The sequence below is a fragment of the Martes martes genome, assembly GCF_963455335.1.
Source record: "Martes martes genome assembly, chromosome: 7".
In the NCBI taxonomy this organism is placed as follows: domain Eukaryota; kingdom Metazoa; phylum Chordata; class Mammalia; order Carnivora; family Mustelidae; genus Martes; species Martes martes.
Window position 1 is genome coordinate 34895103 of NC_137894.1, and position 24473 is coordinate 34919575.

General features: G+C 43.6%; 1 protein-coding gene across 1 annotated transcript in view; it reads left to right on the forward strand.

Moving 5' to 3' along the window:
• Positions 1-24473, forward strand: part of THSD4 (thrombospondin type 1 domain containing 4) — a gene marked incomplete at its 5' end in the record, with an annotated part of 544049 nt that overhangs the window by 219534 nt on the left and 300042 nt on the right. The window contains one exon of the mRNA XM_080808167.1: positions 8235-8371. Within this exon, the coding sequence (XP_080664293.1) occupies positions 8235-8371 (137 nt within the window). The remainder of the gene's footprint in view (positions 1-8234; positions 8372-24473) is intronic.

Genomic DNA, 24473 nt, shown 5'->3' on the forward strand with positions numbered 1-24473 from the left:
GTCACCAGTTTAAATACTGCAGTTTAATGTTTAATAGTGTATTCAGAAGACTGTCCAACTATTACCACTAAATTATTTCGGTATGGACCCCAAGAAGAAAGTCCATACCCATTAACATTTACTTTACATTCTCTTCTCTGGGAACTGCTAATCTACTTTCTACCTTTATAGATTTGCCTGTTCTGAACATTTCGGATAACTGTAATTAGACAATAGGCAACTTTTTGTGACTGGCTTTTTTCAATTAAGACAACGTTTTCAAGACTCATCCACGTCATAATACATATCAGTACTTCTTCCCTTTCTGTTGAGTAATATTCCATGTATGATATACCACATTATTAAAAAGATTTTATTTATTTATTCATGAGAGAGTGAGAGTCAGAGGGAGAAGCGAGCCCGATGCGGGACTTGATCCCAGAACCCTGGGATCACGACCTGAGCTGAAGGCAGATGCTTAACAACTGAGCCACCCAGGTGCCCTGATAGACCACATTTTGTTTTTTCATTCATCAATTGAGGGACATTTAGATTGTTTTCACTTCCTAGCTATTGTGAATAATGCTTTTATGAATATTCATGTACAAGATTTTTGAAGTATGTGTTCATTTCTCATAGGTATATACCTGGAATTGTAATTGCTGGGTCATATCGTAACACTGTGCTTAACATCCTGAGCAACAGCCCAATGTATCCCAAAGAAACTCTTCATTTGACAGTCCTATCACCATTGTACAAAGGTTCTGACTTCTCTACATCTACTCTTATTGTCTTTTTAATTTAGGCCGTCCTAATATGTATGAAGTGCTCTCTCATCATGGTTTTGACTATATTTCCTTAATAACAAATGATATTGAGCATTTTTTCATGTACTTACTAGCCATTTATATCTCTCCCTTGGAGAGATGTCTGTTCAAATTCTTTGCCCTTTTTTTTAAATTGAATTATATTTTCACTATTGAGTTAGGAAAGTTCTTTATAGATTCTCGGTACAAGTGCCTTATCTGATATATGATTTGCAAAAATTTTGTTCCATTCCTTGGGTTTTCATTTCATTTTCTCGGTGAAGTTCTGTGATGAAGCCCGATTTATCTATTTTTTTTTCGTTTTTTACTTGTGCTTTTGATATCATATTATCTAAGAAACCATTGATGAATCCACTATCATAAAGACTTATGCCTATGTTTCTTCTAAGATTTTTTAGTTTTAGCTCTTATGTTTAGATTGATGTTCCTTCTTGAGTTAATTTTTAGGTATGGTGTGGGGTAGGGGTCCAGCTTTATTCTTTTGCATGTAGATATGAAAAGTCCCAAAACTATTTATTGCAAAGACTGTTCTTTTTTTTAATTAATTAATTAATTTTAATAAACATATAATGTATTTTTATCCCCAGGGGTACAGGTCTGTGAATCGCCAGGTTTACACATTTCACAACACTCATCATAGCACATACCCTCCCCAATGTCCATATCCCCACCACCCTCTCCCGTCCCCCCTCCCCCCAGCAACCCTCAGTCTGTTTTTTGAGATTGAGTCTTTTATGGTTTGTCTCCCTCCCAATCCCATCTTCTTTGATTTTTTTTTCCTACCTCCCCCCAACCCCCCCACATTACATCTCCACTTCCTCATATCAAAGAGATCATATGATAGTTGTCTTTCTCCGATTGACTTATTTCGCTAAGCATAATACCCTCTAGTTCCATCCACGTCGTTGCAAGTGGCAAGATTTCATGTCTTTTGATGGCTGCATAGTATTCCATTGTGTATATATACCACATCTTCTTTATCCATTCATCTGTTGATGGACATTTAGGTTCTTTCCATAGTTTGGCTATTGTGGACATTGCTGCTATAAACATTCGGGTGCACGTGCCCCTTCGGAGCACCACGTTTGTATCTTTAGGATATATACCCAGTAGTGCAATTGCTGGGTCATAGGGTAGCTCCATTTTGAGTTTTTTGAGGAACCTCCACACTGTTTTCCAGAGTGGTTGCACCAGCTTGCATTCCCACCAACAGTGTAGGAGGGTTCCCCTCTCTCCGCATCCTCGCCAGCATCTGTCATTTCTTGACTTGTTAATTTTAGCCATTCTGACTGGTGTGAGGTGGTATCTCATTGTGGTTTTGATTTGTATTTCCCTGATGCCAAGTGATGTGGAGCATTTTTTCATGTGTCTGTTGGCCATCTGGATGTCTTCTTTGCAGAAATGTCTGTTCATGTCCTCTGCCCATTTCTTGATTGGATTATTTGTTCTTTGGGTGTTGAGTTTGCTAAGCTGCAAAGACTGTTCTTCTCCCATTGAATTGTCTTGGCACCCTTATCAAAAGTCAATTGCCATATATATAAAGGTTCATTCTTATAGTCTCAATTCTGTTTGGTCACTCTGTATGCCAGGTCTTATGATAGCAAACTGTCTTCATTGTTGTACTTTTGGAGTAAGTTTCAAAATCAAGAAGTATGAGTCCTCCAACTTTTTCTCTTTCTAACGTTATTTTAGCTATTGGTTTCCTTTTTTTTTTTTTTAAGATTTTTTTATTTATTTATTTGACAGAGAGAATGAGAGAGCACAAGCAGGGGGAGTGGTAGGCAGAGGGAAAGGCTGAGCAAGGAGCCTGATGGGGAGTTCGATCCCAGGACCCTGGGATCATGACCTGCACTGAAGGCAGCTGCTTAACTGACTGAGCCACCCAGGCACCCCTGGCTATTGGTTTCTTGCATTTCCATATCAATTTTAGGAACAGCTTGTTAATTTCTGCAAAAAAGACAGCTGGTATATTGATTGGTATTGTGTTGAATCTGTAGATCAATTTGGGGATTATTGCCATCTTAATAATACTAAGTCTTCTGATTCATGAACAAGGGATGTCCTTCCATTTATTTAGGTTTTTCTTAATTTCTTTCAAAAGTATTTTGTAGTTTTCAATATATACGTCTTAAACTTCTTGTGTTAAATTTATTCCTAAGTATTTCATTCTTTTTGATGCTATTGTAAATGGAATCATTATCTTATTTCATATTCACATTGTTTATTTTTTAATTTTTTTAAAAATTTTATTTATTTGATAGAGAGAGATCACAATTAGGCAGAGAGGCAGGCAGAGACAGAGGGGGAAGCAGGATCCCTGCTGAGTGGAGAGCCTGATGTGGGGCTCTATCCCAGGACCCTGAGATCATGACTTGAGCCAAAGGCAGAGGCTTAACCAACTGAGCCACCCAGGCGCCCTCACATTGTTTATTGATAGTGTATAGAAATAAAGTTGAGTTTCACATATTGATCTTATATCCTGTAACCTCGATGAACTTTTTATTAGTTCAAATAGTTTTTTGGTGCATTTGAAAATTTTTCTATATATACAATCAGGTCATCTGTGAATACAGATAGTTTTACTTACTCCTTTTCAATCTGGATGCTTTTTCTGTTTCTTTTTTTTTTTTTTCCCCTAATTTCCCTGGTTAGAAGTCCTTCTCTTTTCTGTAAAATCAGTAGTAATGTTCCCTCTTCATTCCTGATTTTAGTGTTATGTGTCTTCCTTCTTTCATTCTTGGTCAGTCTATCCAAAAGTTTGTCAGTTTTGTTTATCTTTTCAAAAAAACAACTCTGGGTTTCATTGATTTTCTCTATTGTCTCTCCAATCTTTATATAATTAGATTAGGTTATTGATTTGAGATCTTCTTTTTTAACATAGGTGGTTACAGCTATAATTTTTCCTCTAAGCACTGCTACAGCTGCATCCCATGTTCTGATGTGTTGTATTTTTATTTTTATTTACTTCAAAGTTTTTTCTTCTTTTCCTTTTGTGTTTTTTGCTTGATCAGTTATTTAAAAGTATGTTAATTTCCACACATTTTTGAAGTCCTCAAATTTCTTTCTGCTTTCAAATCCTGATTTCATTCCATTGTGGTGAGTGAACATACTCTGTGTGATTTCAGTCCTTGTAAATGTATTAAGGTTTGTTTTGTGACCTCACATTTGGTCCCTGCTGGAGAATGTTTCATGTATACTTGAGAAGAATGAGTATTCTGCTGTTGTTGGGTGGAATATTCTATAGACAGCTATTAAGTCTAGTTGGTGTAAAATGCTGTTCAGGTCTTCTGAGTCCTTGCTGATCTTCTGTCTAGTTGTTCTGTTCATTATCGAAAGTGTGGCATCAATATTTCAAACCATTATGATTGTTAAATTGCCTATTTCTCTTTTTAGTTATTTCCTTTTGGGCTTCATGTGTTTAGGGGGCTCTGTTGTTGTCTTCCTAATGGATTGATTCTTTTTTCATCATAAAATGCTATTATTTGTCTCTAGTAACAACTTTTACCTTAAAGTCTATTTGGTGTAATATTAGTATAGCCATTCCAGCTATCTTTTGACAGTATTCTCATTGCTTTTATGAAGGAGTTGATTTTCAAAGGCTTTGAGCTAACCATTCTGGAAAGTGGAATCTCTGACTACTTCTTAACCACCCTCACAGTTGACTTTTCTGTTTTTAGGCCTGCTTTCTGCCCTACTTACAAAGTTATCTCTTGGAGATGCAACGTACTAGGCAGCTTTGTGGCTTCCCCTCCTGCTTATGCTCAGTTTTCTTGGGTCTGCTTTGTCATTTCCAGAGGTCCTTTTGCTTCCTACCTTCCAAAATTTTGTAACTGTAAACTCCTTCTCTGTTTTGTGTGTGTGTGTGTGTGTGCTTTATCACTTAAAAAATGTCTTTACTCTTGGGGCACCTGGGTGGCTCTGTTGGTTAAAAGTCTGCCTTCAGCTCAGATCATGATCTCAGGGTCCTGGGGTGGCTCAGCCCTGCCCCTGCTCAGTGGGGAGTCTGCTTCTCCCTCTCCCTTTGTCCCTCCCCCACTCATTTCTCTCTCTTTCTCAAATAAACAAAATCATTTTTAAACAAATGTTTTTAGGGGTGCCTGGATGGCTCAGTTATTGAGCGTCTGCCTTTGGCCCAGATCATGATCCCAGGATCCTGGTATCAAGCCCCAAATCAGGCTCCCTGCTCAGAAGGAAGCCTGCTACTCCGTCTCCCACTCCCCCTGCTTGTGTTCCCTCTCTTGCTATATCTCTCTCTGTCAAATAAATAAATAAAATCTTTAAAAAATAAGGAAATAAAAAATAAAAACATAAAAAAAATGTTTTGATATCAGTGGGTTTTCTGAGGGAACACAGTTCAGTGAGTAATTTAAATATTTAACCTGTATTTGAGGGTAGCTTTTGCTGTTAGCTGCTTTATTCTAAGTCACTTGAATTTTCTTGTGTAATCAGCATTTTTTTTTTTTTTAATAGTAAGAGGGCATTTTTACCATCAAGGATCCAGATACCTGCCAATATTCTAAAGGTAGCTACAGATAGTGCTTTTATTACCTTAGAAAGTTAGGTGTAGAATTTGAACATCTTGGATTCAAAATAAGAATAGTCGGCAACTTCCAGGCCTTCTCACTGCTTGATTTTCCTTCGAGCAGTGGCTCCCGAACTTGACTGCCCCAGAAGGGCCCTGAGGGCTTGTTTAAAATATAGCTTGCCACAGGTTCTGCTGAAGGAGTTGGAGGTGAGGCCCCAGAAATTGCATTTTCAACAAGTTCCCAGGTGGTGCTATGCTTCCGGTCCTGGGACATGCTGCAAGTCACCCGCTCAGTGTGTGGAATAGAAAGGTGTTCCCTTTGGGGGTGGGGAGGACATTTGGGAAGCAGGTGAGAGCAGGGAGGGAGAGCAAAAAGAGAATCAGGGAGAGAAGGAGGTGCCCACATTGCTTGCGGCCCATTGCTCCCCGCTCTTGGACACTTCTAATTTTCCTCTTCTGTCTGCACTGAAAAACCCAAGGCAAAATCTGTTTAGAGAAGAGGCTCTTGGCCTGAGAATTGTAGTTGTATTCATTGGGGGAAAAAAGAACGAAGTGATTATCCATGGAAAACCTTAATCCGAGGCCTTGCACATAGATTTTTCTGTGGAATTTTAAAGTGGCTGGGGAGTGTATGCAGGGCGGAGAGAAGTCGGTCCTTAGGTGCTTCATGAGAGGCACCAGCTTGAGTATTGCTAAGAGAACAGAATTCTAGGCAGTTGTGTTAGGCAGTCCCTTGTCAGGAGGTTTCAGTTCTTTGCTAGAGCCCCCTTTTTCCTTCTTGTGAGCCTGAGAAGGCAGGGACACTGTCTAAACCTCCTCCTTGAGGAGCCCAGCCTCAAGGCCAGACTCAAGGCTGTTTTCAGGCAGCTGTTCAGAGACTCTGCCATCATCGTCTCACACTCAGCCATGGGTTTTTTGGTTGTTGTTGTTCTCAGAATGTTCTTCCGCTATACGGTTGCGAATATTGAGAAATAAAATTGTGGCTGCAAAAGATAGTATCCCCAAGGTTAGAGGTAGTTGGGAGGAAGCCAAGAGAAGTGAGAACTCCAAACCCTTGCCCCATGTGAGGCTGCCTTTCAGACACTTTTATTATGTAAAAGGCAATGCCCTTGGATCGTTCCTGCTGTCACCTCAGAAAGTGAGAGCTGGGAAGGAGGAAGCAGGGCCCGGCTAGATAGATGACCTGAGAAAGCAAGCTTTGGAAACTAGTTTACCCCTTCCTTGTCACCGCCTTTCTCAGGCCTGCTGTGGTGTTGTGTTTTTAATCTACGTAAATATGGCTTGGTTTTAGGTAACTCCGAAAGGTGCTTCCGTCGTTGGTATTCTTTGATTTTCCCAAGATCACCTTTTTTATCTTTTGAGCAGCCAGGGTACGAAACCCTGTCTCCTGACTTCTAAGATAGACTTCAGAGTACATAGAAGATTCAGTGTTCCCTAAACCTTGTGATCCCAGAGGCTCCATGTTATTTCCTGTTAGCGGTTTTCAGTGGCTTTGGAGTGAAGTTCATTGCTATGACAGGCAGCCACTCTGGGGAAAATATGATGTATTGTGTTGTGTAGGAAAAAGTCAGTGTTATCCAATCCAGTAATCAGATTTTCAGACAAAGGCATGACCCTGGAACATGCTGTCTAATGGCTAAACATAGCATTCATCTTGTCTCCAAAAACAGTTAAAAAAAAAAAAAATCAGTGTGTACTTGGCTTGGGGTCTGTTTTGGATATGGAAATATATCTTGCCTGATACAGTTTCTCATTCTTATTTTGGAGGCAGCTAAATTGCTCTGAATGTATTGCTTGTAGCAGTAATTAATTTAGCATTTATTAAGCACTGACTGTGTGCCAGGCTTTGTGTGAAAGACTCTGTAGGGGAATATATCTGGACGGGGGTGAGGAGAGAAAGGCAAAAGAAAAAAATGGCTGGGGCACCTGGGTGGCTTGGTAAGCTAGGCGACTGCCTTTGGCTCAGGTCATGATCCCAGGGTCCTGGGATCCAGCCCTGCTTCAGGCTTCTTCCACCTGAGGTGATGGGGAGACTACTTAAGTATCTAATAATGGAAGAATTATTACAGGAAACTCTGTGTAACAGAGTATAAAAGTGTTATAACAGCATAGATGTTCAAGTAAAAAAAATTTAAATTTTTAAAAAAATAAAAAAAAATTGTGTGCACACTGTGATCTCTGGGAAGTGAGATATAATTACGACTGTGTTAAAGCATGGGAGGATTTCTAAAAGTAGAGTCTGTTATTTGCATTGTGAGATTCCTTAAGAATCCCTTTGAATCTCTACTATAGGCCAGTAGATCAAGACCCAGTCCCTTCCCTCAATCATCAAATGTGGGGAGATGTCATAACTCCAGCCCAGTTTAAAATAGTGTGTGATTATGGGGCGCCTGTGTGGCTCAGTCAGTGAAGCATCTGCCTTCGGCTCTAGTCATGATCCCAGAGACCCGGGTCCAGTCCCAGGTCAGGCTCTCTACCCAGCAAGGAGCCTGCTTCTCCCCCTCCCTCTGCCCCTCCCCCTCCCTCTGCCCCTCCCCTCCTCCTGCTCTCTCTATCAAATAAATAAATAAAATCTTAAGAAAAGAAAAGCGTGTGATTATGAAACGTCCAGAATAGGCAAATCGAGAGAAAGAAAATAGACTGGTGGTTGCCAAAGTCGGGGGGTGAGGAGGGATTGGGGGAATGACAGCAAATAGGTCCAGGGGTTCTTTTTTGGGTGACAGAAATGTTCTGGAATTAGTGGTGGTGGTTGCACAACATTGGGAATATACTAAAAACCACTGAATTGTACACTTTAGTTAAAATGGTTATTTTTATGTTATGTGAATTTTATCTCAGTAAGGAATACCGGAAGCAAAAAGATACTTTTCTTTCTTTCTTTCTTTTTTTTTTTTTTTTGGTAGTAAAGGGCAACCGGAAGTGTGAGTTGAACTGCCAGGCAATGGGCTACCGCTTTTACGTCCGCCAAGCTGAGAAGGTCATTGATGGTACCCCCTGTGACCAGAATGGCACGGCCATCTGCGTGTCTGGGCAGTGCAAGGTAAGTGCCCAGGACTGGAGTCTGTAGCGTGTTCTCCCGGTGCTCGGTCTGGAACTGCCAACTCCATCGCGTTTGCCCAGGCCGTGGCCTGTTCCCGCCCCACAGCCTGCGGGGCACCGAACCACGAGCTCTGGGACAGGTGGGCTAACCTAGGGCGGCTCTGTCATCTCTGTGATTTTGATCTCAGGACGTCTTCCAAGGCTCAGTATGGCATTTCAAGTATTAAATGATTTATGTTTCCATCACGTGCATCCAAGGGGACTCCACCGTCCTTCCTTACCTCTGGAGTGGAGATTATGAAGAAGGTGGGGCTGGATCTGTGAAGAAACTGCTGGCATCACGAGGGCGAAGGTGGCATTTTCAGGGCAGTGTGTATTTAATCTTGCCTCGCACCTGATGCGGCAGGCTTCCAAATGAAAGAGGTTTAGTGCCTTTTAGAGCAGATTTGTACCTTAAACAGGCAGAGTTTTTCCGGCCTCTTCAGACTTATGAAGTCTCTTCCAGGAACTCACTGTCCCCCACTCTGCAAACACTTGGGGCTTAAGAGCATCCTTCTGGGGTGCTTACCTGTGCCAGAAAGAACCGTGTGGTTAGCAATAGGCACCTTCGATGAGATGGCATGGATTCCATGGCCACGTTAATTGGGCCTGGACTGCCACCCTTCTTGCACCTGTAAATGTATGAGTGGAGCTAAGACCCCAGTAGGTACATGACTCTTTGGGGCCCAGACTAAAACCCCATCTTAATTAACACCCTGTAGCTGGTAGGCTTGATTTTCACAAAGGATGAACTCTTCGGTTATCACATCTGAAATTTCCTGTTATTCCCTCCTATCTTCTTGTTTAGTTGAAGAGCTACTGATGTGTGGTTTTATCAGCACAGTCTTACCCTACTTTTTTTTTTTTTTTTTAATGAGGAGGTTTCAAATAAGATGCAAAATGACTTATTCGAGCAGAACAGATGTTTGCAGATTTTCAATGAAAGTGAAGAAAGGAGCAGCTGTCATTGGCTATCTGTTGGGTGGGAGGGGTCTTTGGAAGAGCAAAACCCCAGAAGAGGTGGGGGATGGCATGGAAGAGCCAGGCGAGCCTGATGGGAAGTACAGTAGGGGCTCAGACTTGTCCAGCCCCATTTTCCACCCCATCGGGAGAATCATGGAGTTCCAGATGTCCTCTCCGTGCCTCGCTGACCTCAAATCATACCTAAGAGGGTTCTGTTAGAGGTTTTGATCTCCAGCTGATGTGGTCTCTGCTTCTAAATGTGACTGAGCCTGAAATGGTGGGCCTTATAGCAACCTAGCTTTTTGTTCCAGGCCCTGAATCAGAGATATTTCATTTCCTGAATACAGGTGCACAGCGCCAGGAGGGGGTGGGGTGTAATGGTTAAAAACATACCCTCAGAAGTCAGACTGCCTGGATTCAAATTCTGCCTCTTCTAATTTTTGATTGACTGTGGGATCTCACACAGGTTACAAAAGCGCTCTGTGCTTCTAACACAGGAGAAGGGCAGTGTCTACCTCCTGTTCTGTTATTTAGTAAGCATACTGGCATTTCTTATATGAATACATTGTTTATGTCCACATATGTCCTGTCCTCTTTGAGTTTCCTATGCAAAAGTATCTTCTTTGTTCATTTGTTTGTTGTTAGATTACAGGTTGGTGAGACTCACATTGTCTTTCGTGAGAACACTGTAGGGTGAAATGCCAGGAGATTGCAGATGCTAATTCGCCAGGTCTGGGGAAGGTCCTGAGAGTCTGCTTCCCAGTGAGCCTCCCAAGTGATGCTGATGCCGGGGGTCCTCAAGTAGCAAAATTTTAAAGGACACTAAAGGACACAAGACTCAGAAATGTACATGTAGAGTGGTGTCATGACTTGGAAGGAAGGTGAAACCTGGGCTCTTTCCACTGGAGGAGTGTGTTTTCCTAGTGTTGCATTAAGTGTCTGTGACCTGATGATACCAAAGAAAAACAAAGACTTATATGCACGTGGCTACAGATTCTTACTAACTGTCGAAAACCTTTCATACTATAGGGTGGCACAGTTTGCAGATGGTAATTGCTAAAAGATCGGGACAAACATTGCCCAGGATGTGAGTAGATTAATAGGAATTTGATGTTACAAGGGCCACTTTGATATTACTATGTACTTGTTCTCTGTGCATTGCCTGAAATTTCCCTCCCTGAAGCTGTTGGAATCACTGATGATCCTGTCCTCTTTCGAACTTCAGTTTAGAATCATCACAAGTACATTTGCTTCCCAGGCCCGAGTTCTGTTCACTTTGCGGCTTTCAAAGGGTACAGTGTCCTTTTCTGAATATTTGATTGGAAGCCCAGAATTCGAATTGATGTCGCTGCCTCGCTGACTTGTGGCTGAGCGAGCTGTCACTCGTGGACATCTGAAATGGCTCCAGAAAGCCTCTCCTGGCCACATACAGTTGAAATACAAACCCAGGTCTACAACAAAAGTTAATGAAAGGCGACGAGCATCCGATAAGAATTCCAGCTAAACCCACAAAAGAGGAGCTAAGAGAGAAGGGGGTCGTCCCCCTTGACACCAAGCCAAAGAAAGGCCCCAAACCTACCTCCTGCAAACTGGAATGCTCTGTTCCTGGGCTAGCAGAGCAACCTCTGGGCAGCCTGTGTTTACCCTGTTGCTGAAACTCCTCTGCACTTTAGATCCTGGAGTTGGAAGAGGGGTGGGAAGAATGCAGGCATCCTAGGACTGGCTTGGTGAGGGGCTGAGGCCAGAGAAAATGGGGGTCCCTCTGCCGTCCTTCAGTGCTGGGTTAGACTTTCTTTTCTTGGCAGGGACTGAAGGGTCCCAAAAGTTGTCTTGAAGCTCAGGACTGCATATAGATAGGCTTTGAGGGGAAAGGACTGCATTTTCCTCAAGTAAGAGAATGTATCTGGAGCCCTCAGAGACCCTCCCTTCCTCAACTCGACCTCTTACCTGTAGACATCAACTAGGAATGTCTGGCCAGTGTTCAGAGAAGTTCTGAGACACTTCTAGCCCTGCCCAATCATTATTGTCATTTTGGGAATGAAATAACGTTTATATCTCATTAACAGAGAGCAGAGGAATAGTGTCTATCATTGAGCGTCACATTAACTCTGTTGTGACTTTTTTTTTCCCTTGATCTCAGCTCTGTCTGAATAACTGAATTATAATAGTTTGATGACACAGGTATTACTTTTGCTTACCACTTAATAAACCTAGATCAAAGTTTCTCTTCGGTGGGATAGCAGGCATTTGAAAGAGCGGGTTACTTGGGTAAAGGACGAGAAAGAGAAAAACACTCTTAACTGCCTGGAGACCAGCCTCACAGAAGCCTCAGACTTCTAGACTTGAATGATCCTGAGAGTGAGAACCACCCCCAAGACCCGCTTTCTTCCCCCCATGAAGAGTCTTTGGTGGGAAACGAACAGGCCTTGAGGAAATGCCTTGCAATAAAAAACGGGCGGATGGGAAACCTCAGAGAAGCAAGGTGTCAGAGCTGATGTGGCCAGCAGGGAGCCTTTTCTGAGAAGACCGAGTTCCAGACACCGTGCTCTGTGCTTTACCTATGAAATGATATTGTTAATCCAGACATGCAAAGGGCTACACAGAAGTTGACTATTAACATTGGTTTTTTAGGCTGAACTGTTCATCGGAATAGAAAGAACAGTTTATAGGTGACGGGAAGAAACCCATGGGCTTTATTTAGGTCTCTTTCCTCTTCGGAGTTTATAGTCCTCACCGTCTCTTTCCAAAACAGGCCGCCTTTCCAAACACGTATTAGGACCTGTCTCTCTTTTGCTTAAACTGCACCTGTGACGCCCCCTCCCCTGGGGAATAAAGTCCAGACCCTTCATCATCTGTCTCCTGCCTGGCCTTCCTGGCCCCCCCACCCCGCTGCTGGCCCGGCTGGGACGTGTCAGTCCCTGAGCCAGCAGGCCTGCAGGGTTCTCTGCGTCCCCGAGAATGTACATGCTGTTCCCTCAGCCTCGAGTGCTGCTCTGTGTCCATCCTTGGTCCACTTGGTGGGCTCTGCTCAAGAGCCACCGGCTGACTCCCTGGAGCACTGTGTGGATTCCTCGGTTCCCGCTTCTCGGAACTGTTTGTCCCCGCTGCCCCCACCTACCACCCAGCGAGCTGGGAGCTTTTCCAGGCGCTTTGCTTTAGCAGAATGCCCGGGATAGAATAGGTGCTTAAAATAAATGTGTAAATAGCTGAACTGAAGCCTTGGTGACTCAGGCTGTTGGATTTCAGCAAATGAAGTTAGTCTTGAAAGCAGCACGGAGCTTTCTCATTTTTGGCTGGGATGGGCAATCGGGTGCAGATAAAACAGGGACATGAAGCCCCCTTGGCCACATCCCCAGAACCCCAGGCCTCAGAGGTCGGAGAAAATTCTTGGCATCTGCCAAGCTCTTAATCCCCCGTCTTGCTCTATTTCGCTCACTCTGAATTTCTCGAGTCCCATCAGAGCTGAGGCAGGAGGAACGTAAGCACGTGTGAGAGTGCATGTTCCGGTGGGGCCTTCAGTGGGGGGAGAAGAGGCCCCTTCTGCCCTTGAACTTCTGCCTCTCATCCCAGGTCCGGTCTTGACCTTCCCGTGGGGCGACGCCGGCGGCGCCCCGTCGGTCCGCACTCAGCGGGGGCCTTCGCACCTCCTTTCCCAGCTGGGAGGCTGCTCCTCTTCAATCTGGACACGTCCACAGACACTTCCAGATTGATTCAGTAAATTAAAGCAAGGTAACTGCTTCCAAATGTTCAGAGATAAGCTGCGCACCGGCAGGCGGCCCTGGCGGGGAAGGATGACATCATGGGTGTGTGCGCATGTGGGAGTGCGCCTGCGTGTGTTCGGCCCAAGTTCCCGTCATCCTCGTGGGTAAACCCACCATTGCGCTTGCCTGAGCCACGTGGGTGGACCCTGCTCGCTTGTCTGCCTGTTTCCCCTAAGTTGCTTCCTTTTTTCCCCCTTTTGGTTACTGGCTTTATTTTGTGGACTTTGCGTGGAGTTCTGTGGCCACTTGAGTCAAACCAAGAGAATAACCAAATTGGGTATAATGTTCGCCCCTTTGCCAGACACCTGCATCATTCGGCCTTGAAATGGGGGAGGGGGGGCTTTCCCTTTGCTTGGATTCTGAGCGTAGGTGACTCCCTCTCCTATCCCCACCCCCAGCAAACTGTGTTCTAAAAGGATCGTCTGTTTGTGACTATTAAACTCTTTATCATGTTATGTTACAGTTATTTTGACACGTGTTTGAACTTCTGTAGGAGAGGGAATGAGTGTGGTGTGTGTCTGTATCCTCAGTGCTTAATGAATGTGTGAAGATTATTTGGTAAATATTCTTAACATGTATGAAAGAATGAGTAAAACAACAAATTAGAAACTGACTGTGTAACTTCCTTTCCTACAAATAATCAAGAATAGGATTAAAGAAACATTGAAATGTTAGATCCCAGGCCCCGTTCTCAGACCCTCTTGACATCTAAAACTGACACCTAAAATAAAGCTGATGACATTTGCCTTTTTTATATGTACTTCTTTCCCATTATCTATAATTTTACTCACTTCCAATCATTGGGACCACTACTAATGTAAAAACTCTGGTTAGGTTTCTTAATTAATGCATATTTATGAGTTAAGTATTAACAGCCCAAACAATATTACAGGATTATTCATTAATTCAACAAATAGTCTTAACTGCTCACTGCTGGACGGTGTGCTAGGTGTGGGGGATGAAGTGGAAAAGATGAACACAGTCCTACGACATTGAGCTTAAAATCCAATGGAAAAAGTAATAGCGAGAAAAGGTTGGTTAAGAGGCAAAAGAATTCTGAGTTTTGACGAGCATCATGAAATTAATGGGGGAGGTGGGCTGGTGAACTGGTGAGGAGGCTTACCTTAGATGGACTGTTGGGGAGGGCCGGGGTCGAGGTGCTTTTGACCCTGTAGGTCCCCAGGGATGGGAGAAAATTCAAGCTAAGTCTCCAGCCCAGGACCCGGTACCTGAGCACTGCTCCAGAGCTGATGGATATGGAGATGAACCCTTCGTGCCTTCTCTCTGCTCCCTGCCCTTGGGTTAATCTAGTCTCCCCTTGATGGTGCCTAACTTGGTTCCTCTAAAGTGCCCACACATCTTCCTGAACCCATGCTGGCTTTAGCAATAGAAAGGACTCCATGGAGTCATTCTATGAGCCCAGAAAGACTCTCCTGAAAACTGGATGACATTAAGAGCAAGTTTTGGGGTCAGCCAGGATCTCCAATAGGAAAGCAGATAAAAGAGGGGCTGCCCAGGTAAATTGGGGTATGGTGTCCAGAGCTTCAGCCTACCCTTCCTGGTGGTCCTCTTATACCAGAGAGAGAAATTTAGGGTGCCTTCCCCCCAGCTTTCTGAAGGAATGGGCAGCATCCTCCCAAGGGACCTTAAAGAAGCATTCTATCTTAATAGGCAGGGGTGGTGACTGACACTTGTAACTGAGAAATCAGAGGAAGCTTCCGCAGGGTCCCCTGGGCCAGATACCTACCTCTACCCCCAGTGTACCCTCATCACCACCCCTAAACCAATCATAGATACCATTTTTGTATTTCACACTTTTTTTTTTAAAGATTTTATTTATTTATTTATCAAAGAGATAGAGAGCTCAAGTAGGCAGAGTGGCAGGCAGAGGGAGAGGGAGAAGCAGGCTCTCTGCTGAGCAGGGAGCCCCATATTTGGGGCTCCATCCCAGGACCCTAGGATCATGACCTGATCCGAAGGCAGCCGCTTAACCAACTGCGCCACCCAGGCGCCCTGTATTTCATATTTTTTATAGACAAATCAATTTGCATGACTCTGACCTCAAAAAGTATGATCCCCTGTCCTCTATCCGTTCAGCTCCCCATGGCCTGAGAGGAAATAATCATTGTTTGATCATTTCTTTTTTAAGGCAGATGTTTTTATGTGTGTATAAGGCCATGATTTATTATTTTTTCCTTCTTTTTGACACATATAGTAGCTTATCACACACATAGTTCTGGACTTGCTTATTTCACATCCCTTAGCAAGCTTTCCATTTCGATATCTAAAGGACATCCTGCTTGCCTTTACATAGCCCTGCACTGTATGAATTAACCGTGGTCTATTTAACTATGATGATGCATATGTGGGATACATCCAGTCTTACTAACAAGCGAATGGGCAATAAATACAGTGTTTGGGGGTCATTTTACTTGTTTGCAAGTATGTGTAAGATCAGTTCTTAGAAGTGAGACAAGAGTCCATATGTCTTTGTGATTTAAATGCTTGGTGGGTGGCAAATTGCTCTCCAGAGTGGTTCAGACAACTCCCATTCCCACCAGTGATATCTGTGGGTGGTGTGTTGTCCAACATTGGATTTTTGCCAATCTGATAAGTGAAAAATTGTATCTTGGGTCATTTTCATTTGCATTTCTCTTACTTTGAGTGAGGTTGAGCGTCTTTTCGTATGTTTAAGAACCATTTAGGGGCCTGGAGTATGATGAGTGAGGTGGCTTGGATGTAGAATTTAAGGAGGTAACTAATGAAATGAAATTCTCAGGGCCTCTTTAAATTCTGAGCCTTAGGCACCTCACCTGCCCTGCTCTAATCCTTCCCCCCAATAGCACTGCCCTTCTGACCCAGGAACCATTTATATTCCTTTTTTGTGCTCTGTTTTTTTTATTGGGTGGTTGATCTTTTTCTTAGTTTGTGGTAGCTTTTCATACATGAAAGAGGTTTTTTGTTTTTTTTTTTAAAGATATAAATTGCAAGTGTTTTTTTTTTTTCCAAGTAGCCTTTTGACCTATGCCTTTGATCATGAAGTTTTTGTCTATTTTTTTTTTTTTTTTGCCATGCAGAAGTTTTAAATTTTTAAATGGAGCATTTAGCAATTCCTTCTTTTATGATTCTAGATTTTGTGTCATGGAAAGATCTCCTGCTCTTTGAAACCTAAAAACAACCTTCTATGTCTTCTTTGACTAATTTATGGCTGTATGCTTTTACATTTTTACATTTTCCATTAATGCATTTGGAATTTACCCTAGTGTATCGTGTGAGGTGTGGATTCAATTATGCATTTTTTTCAGATGACTACCTAGTTATGCCTTACCATAATGGAATAAATCTTTCCCTTACTATTTTGAGGCTCCCTCTTTATTACTGTATATATGTATGTATGCAAGCATATATTTGGGGATTTTTTATGCTGTTCCATTAGTGTATATGTCTATTCATACATGAATACCAAAACATACATTTTTTTTAAAAAGATTTTATTTATTTATTTGGCAGACAGAGATCACAAGCAGGCAGAGAGGCAGGCAGAGAGATAGAGAAGAGGAAGCAGGCTCCCTGCCAAGCAGAGAGCCTGATGCAGGACTCAATTCCAGGACCCTGAGATCATGACCTGAGCTGAAGGCAGAGGCTTAATCCACTGAGCCACCCAGGTGTCCCAAAACATACATTTTTGAGAGAGAAATAAAACATAGCAGCATGGAAACTTAGGTTGGGGAGGAAAATTTTTCTTCTGTCTTTCAAGATTCTTCTGCCTGATCTAAGAATTAAATTGACCTGAAATGGATTTACAGGAGAAATTAAAATTTAATTGTGTACTTATAGGAAATCCACATAAGTGAAAGATTCCAAAGACAGTCAGGCAAAATGAGGTCATTCTGGACCAAGGAGAAGTAGGTACAGGACTAGCACTTCAAACAGAAGGAAGGCAATTCACAGGAAGAATGGAAGGAGTAAGTGTTTGCTGGGCAATCCAGAAACCATGGTACAGAGAGGGCTTTGCTCAAACAGGCCTTGCTAAGGTCTTCCCTGTCTACCATACGTAGTGTGTATCAAACTGTAGTTACCTGTGGTGACAGCTTCCTTCCTGGAACAGGTCCACTATCTAAATACTTTTAGGCAGTTCATGGGAAGGCAACAAAGGAAGACTTCTTGAGTCTTCAGTTTCTTAAAAATAATCAGTCTAGGGGCGCCTGGGTGGCTCAGTGGCTTAAAGCCTCTGCCTTCGGCTCCGGTCGTGATCCCAGAGTCCTGGGATCAAGCCCCACATTGGGCTCTCTGCTCAGCGGGGAGCCTGCTTCCCCCTCTCTCTGTCTCTGCCTGCCTCTCTGCCCACTTGTGATCTCTGTCTGTCAAATAAATAAATAAAATCTTAAAAAAAAATCAGTCTAAAATACTAAAATAATTCACAGGTCAAAGAGACACATTTTATGGTGGGAGATTTTGCTCCCCTACACTTATGAAAAGTAAACTTGCTCTTTGCTTGGACGTAATGCACTCACAGACTTTGAATGAAAACCTTTATCACTTGGAAAAGCTATCTGTGTTCAGGAGCCTTAGCAAGACTTCATAGTCAACACATTTTTACTTAATGGAAAAAAATGAATGTTCCATGACTTTTAGGACAGTAATAGCCAAAGTTACAATCATAAAAAGTACTCTCGATGATAAAACCATGGTAGGCCAGGTCAAGATCCCATGGATGGTTGGGAGAAAGCCAAATAAATAAATAAATAAATATGAGAAGATTTATTGAAAAATACAAAACATTCATGCAGCTCTTTACTTTTAGAATTAATTGAATTTGACAGGAAAAAAAAAAAAAAAGTTGCTGCCCCAAGAGCAGCCCAGCTCTTGAGGTACTATCTTCTGTCGTTCAGTAAATTGGCAATATCTTCTACAAGCTTTACTTTACTTATTTTATTTTTTTACAGATCCTGTCAATTTCTTAAAGTTTATCAAGCCATCTCCTGATGGTTTGAAATTTAATTTATCCTGATTATTTTTCTCAGGCCTTATTTTCACAATTTTCAGCAAAATATTAATAATTATAACATTCAAGGATATTCTGGATCTGGTCTCCTAACCAAATCTTGAGAAGTTGCAAGTAGAAAAGATTCTTTTTTACCCTGCCTCCAAACTCACCCAAATGGAGTAAGGAAAGAAGATCAGTAATGGCCATGATTGCCAGAAACTGAAGATAATCATGTATGTGAAAAGATCTTCGACTCAGACATTTGGTGTCCAAATACTAGCCTTGTTTTCTTAAAGCTATGCTTGACAAAGCTGTAAAATACATTTGTCTCCCTTGTGAGAAGGCTGATTAGCTTTTTCTGGTTGAAAGATCTTTATGTCCTTTGGGTTTCAAATTAGTTTCTAAAAGCCTAATCTAAATACTTCCCACATGCAATGTGAGGTTTCAAATATATGGTATAAGTAAAGTACAATGCCTGGTGTTCCAATGGGCTTGATGTGTTCTTTTTTTTTTTTTTTTTTTAAGAGATTTGTTTTTATTGCGGGGGGAAGGAAAGAGAGAGAGAGAGAGAAAGAGAGAGAGAACAAGTGTGGGCAGGGGCAGAGGGAGAAGATCTTAAGCACAGACTCCCACCTGAGTGGGAAGCTGGACAAGGGGCTCCATCCCAGGACCCTGAAACCATGACCTGAGCTGAAATCAAGAGTCAGAAGCCCAACCGAGTAGGCCACCCAAGCATCCTGCTTGGTGTGTTGTTTTATTTCTCACTTGGGGAAAAAATAAGGTTTTTTCTTTTTTTTTTGGTCTTTATTTTTGTTTTTGTTTGGATATTTGAAGCCAGAAATCATGTAATATTTTGCACATGGGAATCTGTTTGCTGTGTTCCAATTTTTATAGATTACATAGCACGATATCGAGTTAATAAGTGTGCCTTTTAATATTTCTTGGTGTTGATTTTCTGATACCTTCTAAAGGGCGATTTTGCAGAACTGGTTGATAGCGACACCTAGTGGTAAATATTGAAATTACACGTCTGTTTGACAGCTCCTCAGGTAACTGGCATACACTGTTTAAATTCAGAGCTGAGGATAGGCTAAACAGGCCAAAATTAAAATAAGTGGAGGTGGACTAAGGGGGCAATCTCTGGAACGAATGTGAATAAGAAGGGCGATTTCTCCTTGATGACAACACCCAGAACTGTATTATACCAGGGATGGTTGTGTGTGGATGCACAAAGTAAATGGCTGTCTATCTTCAGACTTAGTTCTGAATCACTTGTTTCAGCTCAGTCTCTCTGGCTCTTCCCAAACCAGGCATGGGGTGTGGAGTCGCTAAACAAATTGCTTTGAGCAAGTGCTGTAATTTCTGTGAGACTCAGTCCTCTTAAATATAAATTAGAGATGCTGAGACCAACTCAGATAGGAGAATTAAATATTGTTTCATGTATAGAGACCCGATGGTAGCAGTGATGGTGTGCTGATGGGTCTGGGGGTTTATTTACATGGATCTTGATGTCTGAGGGCTGGCGAAGACAGATGGGGACAAGGTACTGAAATTGCCCAGGAAATTACAGCCAGATCTTGGTTGGGCACAGGGAGCAAGGGGAGCCCTGTCCTAACGTGAACAGAAAATGTGGATTGAATGAGGCTCAGAGGACGTGAACCCTGGTCCCCCCAAAGTCAGTGGGTTTGAGAAAGCTACTGCCCAACTGACCTGGGAGGGGGTTGGGGGAGAGAGGGATGGAAGTGCCAGGCATCCTTGGAGAGAGCATTTCACCAGTTGAGCTTTGAGAAGATATGCAGAAACAATTGCGGACTCCACCACTCACCAGCTGGGTCTCCTTTGTTTCATATCTTGGTTTTTCTGAGCCAACTCTTACTCTTTTGTGAAGTGAGTTCACCCAAACGACCTGGCAAGGCTGCAAGGGCTTGAGGAGGAGATGCAGTAAGCTATCTACCACCACCCAGCCTGGTTTAGCGAGCTCACAGGAACGGCTAACTTACTGCTCTCCAAAGAGGGGACATGGAAGCGCAAGATTAGAAATGGGGGCGCCTGGGTGGCTCCGTGGGTTAAAACCTCTGCCTTTGGCTCTGGTTGGGATCCCAGGGTCCTGTGATTGAGCCCCGCATATCAGGCTCTCTGCTTGGCAGGGAGCCTGCTCCCCCCACCCCTCTGCGTACTTGTGATCTCTGTCAAATAAATAAAATCCTTTTTTTTTTTTTTTTTTTTTAAAGAAGATTAGAAATGTGACAAGCAAAATCTATTCAGCCCTTGGACACATGACTCTTTGATTCTTCCTTGCCTTTCTCCCTTACTCCCTAGGCATCCTTTTCTTCCTCTATGTCCCACCTCTAGGTCCCTCTAGGTCACCTCTGAGAAGCATTCCCTGACCCTGGGGCTAACATCACTGCTCGTACTGTGTCCACAGCCCCCCGTGGTGCCTTGCCTCGACACCGTTTCCGTTCTCATTAGATGGAGTGTTATTTGCTGCATATCTGACCTCCCTGGTCCACGGTGAGCCCCCACAAAAGACTGACCGAACTTCGGTGCTTAGGAAGTGTTGCTAGAACTTGTGAATACCAGGGAGAAGGAGAGGAGAGGAGCAGAGAGTGAAACAGGTGTGGTGAAATGTGCACGGAATCTAGGGGGAAGTGCGTGTGGATGTTTCTGGAACTGTGCTTGCAACCTTTTCCTCTAGGTTTGTCATTCTTCAAAATACAGGCGTGGAGGGCAAAAAAAAGTGAGAGTTCCCGTTTTCCTCGTTGCATTCAAAGCACTTCTTTTGAAGGAGAGTGGACTGGGCTTTGACATCTGCCCTATGTTTCTGCCTTCCGTGCCTGGCCTTCCTGAGCTGCTGACGCTGCCCGTAAATACCGTTTGTGTCCAGAGGGTGAGGCTGTCTTCTGCCCACAAGTTTCTACAATATTTGGCTCTGATCAACTGGGGTTCCATTGGTCATAAAGAGTAAAATTTCTCTTGATGTTGCTCAGAAGCCACGATGCATTTTGCAATTCAAGGGGAGGAGGAAGAATGTTAAATGTTGCAAAAAGGAAGCACAGAAAGTCTTTTTGAAAAATGGATGTTCAATTCTGAAGGAAAAAAAAATCCCCCCCAAAACGATGCAGTGTCACTCGCAGATCCCCCTGCTGGACATTTGAGGAACTGCGGCTTCCTGGCTCTCTCGTAGAAAATTCCTTAATCCTGTGCTCTTGAAAAGCATCAAAGTTTCATGCAAGTTCAAAGCCGTCTCCTATCCCATTCCCTTCTGCAGCAAGCCTCTGTTACAGTGTTAAGCTCTGTATTGAATTAAAGCACAAGGGGCAAATGTAATTTCAAAATGAAAACCGTAAAACAAATGCTCTTCAAATCCTGCTATTTTATTTTATTATTTTTATTAACTTTTTTTTTTAAAAGAAGAAAGTGCCTGAGGCAATCCTAGAAGTAAAGCCTGCCCTACATCCCTTCTGTTCTGTGGATTGCTCGAGGAACAAATGCTTCATCTCAACCGAAAATCTGTTTCTCCCATGATTATCCAAGGCCAAGGTGGTATTTTCTGATACCTTCTAATAAACATTTGGTCGACATTAAAAAATTGTTCTGATCCTGGAATGGCCCATTTCTTGTGGAAATGCCTTCCCTAGGAAACGTGGCTGAATGTCTAATCCGTGTGTGATGAATGGGGCACACAGGGCAGCTAGGCACAGAGAGAAGACATATGGGCCAAGTGTGGACAAGCTGATAAACTGGTGGAGAAGAAAGGGTGCTGAAATTGGGGTGCAGGATGGGACAGGATCACCTCTGTATCCCTTTCTGTGTAAGATACTGCAACTCGGGTGCCTGGGTGGCTCAGTGGGTTAAAACCTCTGCCTTCAGCTAGGTCATGATCTCAGGGTCCTGGGATCGAGCCCTGCATTGGGCTCTCTGCTCAGCAGGGAGCCTGCTTCCCCCTCTCTCTGCCTCTCTGTCTACTTGTGATCTCTCTCTCTGTGTCAAATAAATAAAATCTTAAAAAAAAAAAAAGATTCTGCAACTCAGACATTCTACAGAATGGAGAGCCAGAAGCGCTGAATCCGTCTGAATTATCTGAGACTGACACCAGCTCTTCTGTGGCCACAAGTGACCTTCTTGACTTCTCTGGTTTTAAACAGTTGAATTCTTCATCAGAAGACAGTCATTTACTGAGAGAATCGATGCGTCTTCTGTCGCCAGGCCTCTCTCCTGAGCTCCAGACTCGTGCTAACTCAGTGCCCTGCATCCCTATCTGGGGATGCCCAGTGTGATCAGACGGAACTCATTATTATTTTCCTCCCACCTTGCTCCTGTGCTTCTGATTTCGGCAGGTGGCCCCCCATCCTGCTCATCTCCCAAGCCAGACCAGCTGGATGTCTTCATCGTTCTCACCTCCCCACACCCAGTGGTGGTCAGGTTCTGCCTCCTGCATCCTGGGTCCGTCCCTTCTTCCCCTCTTGATGCCATTGCTAATGATCAGGTCTTCACTTACTTGTTCTTTGGACCATTGAAGACTTTCCAGACTGATCTTTCTGCCTCTTATCCTGTTCTCTTTCAGTTGAGCTTCTGCTTTGCTGCCAGAGGGATTCTGAACTATAAGTCAGAGTCAATTACTCCCCTGCTTCTGGGCCCATCGTGCCTGTCCCCACTGTCCAGACTCCAGCATGGCTTTCACTGTGCATGGTGACCGAGGCCCCCCCCCCCCCCCTTCTTCACTCTGTGATCATAAACTCCAGCCGGGCCAAGCCAGGCCCAGCTCTCTGAAGAGGCCACGCCTCTGTTTTATGCATCTGGGCTTTGCGCTCCTCCTTCTGCCTAGAATGTCTCCTCTTCCTTATGCAAATGGCAAATAGCTATTCACCAGGCAAGACTCAGCTTAGGCACCATTTCCTCTATAATGCTCTTTCTCTTGATCCCAGGAGAGGGTGGATGCCTCCCCTGTTGGGCCTCAGCTAGACTTCTACCAGGACACCTGTAATTCTTTTACTGCCCGTTCTGATTCACACGTCTGCCTCCCGATGGATGCCCAGAAATACCGCAGACTAGTGACCTTGTCTTGCTCATGTTTGATCCTCCGTTAAGTAGCACAGTGAGTCGGCACATCTTACTTATTCAGAGGATGTTTCTTCAGATGAACAAATCAGTCTCTTCTTCAGCCAGCCCCGGGATTGTTCAACACTGAGCATCTGAAGCTGCTGGTGTCACATGATTTGTTCATTCTTCCCCAGGTCTTACCTGGGGATCCCGTGAACGCCAACCACATAGTACAGGGATGTCACATTCATAGCAACACCTCCCAGAGCCCATGGTCTGAGCTGTGCTAACGTGATCAGCAGGAGGGTCTGGGTTTTCTCGGATGATCCTCCAGTCTTTTCCAGTAATGATATCAAGTAGACAGGTGGATATCCAAGTCTGAATTTCTGGGACTGGTCAGAATCATGACTTTGACGGACTAGGAAGAAGCCATGATTTACCTTTATGGCTACGGCCTCAGAAAGTTCTTTTCAAAGTTGTAGGACTCAAACGTGCAGTGGCCGTGCACAAGCTCCTTAGGAGACTGTGTTTTCTTGTGCATCAAGACATTAAGCATGGCGACATTTGGCCAAGCTCCATCATGGAGAACAGCCCATACTTTGCCCCATTTAGCAACTCTACGTGGGCTAGCTCCGCCTACATGTCCAACAGGGACCTCAAACTTTGGGATAGTAAAAATGGAATATTTTCTTGTCATTTCCCCCAACTCCTCTGAAAGAAAATCATTTTGCCATCACTGACGTTTTCTCCCATATCTCCACGAGCAGCACCCACCTGGTTACCCAGGTCAGAAATGGGAATGCCGTCTTCCCCTCCTCTTCCCTTCCCTGCACCACAGCCAGCAGTGGCAACGTCCTGAAGAAACTGCCTCCTTGTTGGGTTTCTGTATGTTGTTTTTCACCTTCCTTCCTTCTTTTTTTTTTTTTTTTTTAAAGATTCTGTTTATTTGTTTGACAGAGAGAGGTCACAAGTAGAGAGGCAGGCAGAGAGAGGGGGGGAAGCAGGCTTCCTGCTGAGCAGAGAGCCCGATGCGGGGCTGGATCCCAGGACCCTGAGATCATGACCTGAGCTGAAGGCAGAGGCTTTAACCCATTGAGCCATCCAGGCGCCCCCTTCACCCTCCTTCTTACCATCACTTCCTTTCTTCAAGTCTTTACCATCACTGGGGTGGATGAGTAAAGTGAGCATGGTGATAAGGTCTTCCCACCTCTGGTGTTGCCCCTCCTTGTACAGGACTGCCAATATCATCTTCTAAAATATGAATCTGAGAGTATCACTCTGCAGTGTCATTTGACATTACTCATGCATCGGAC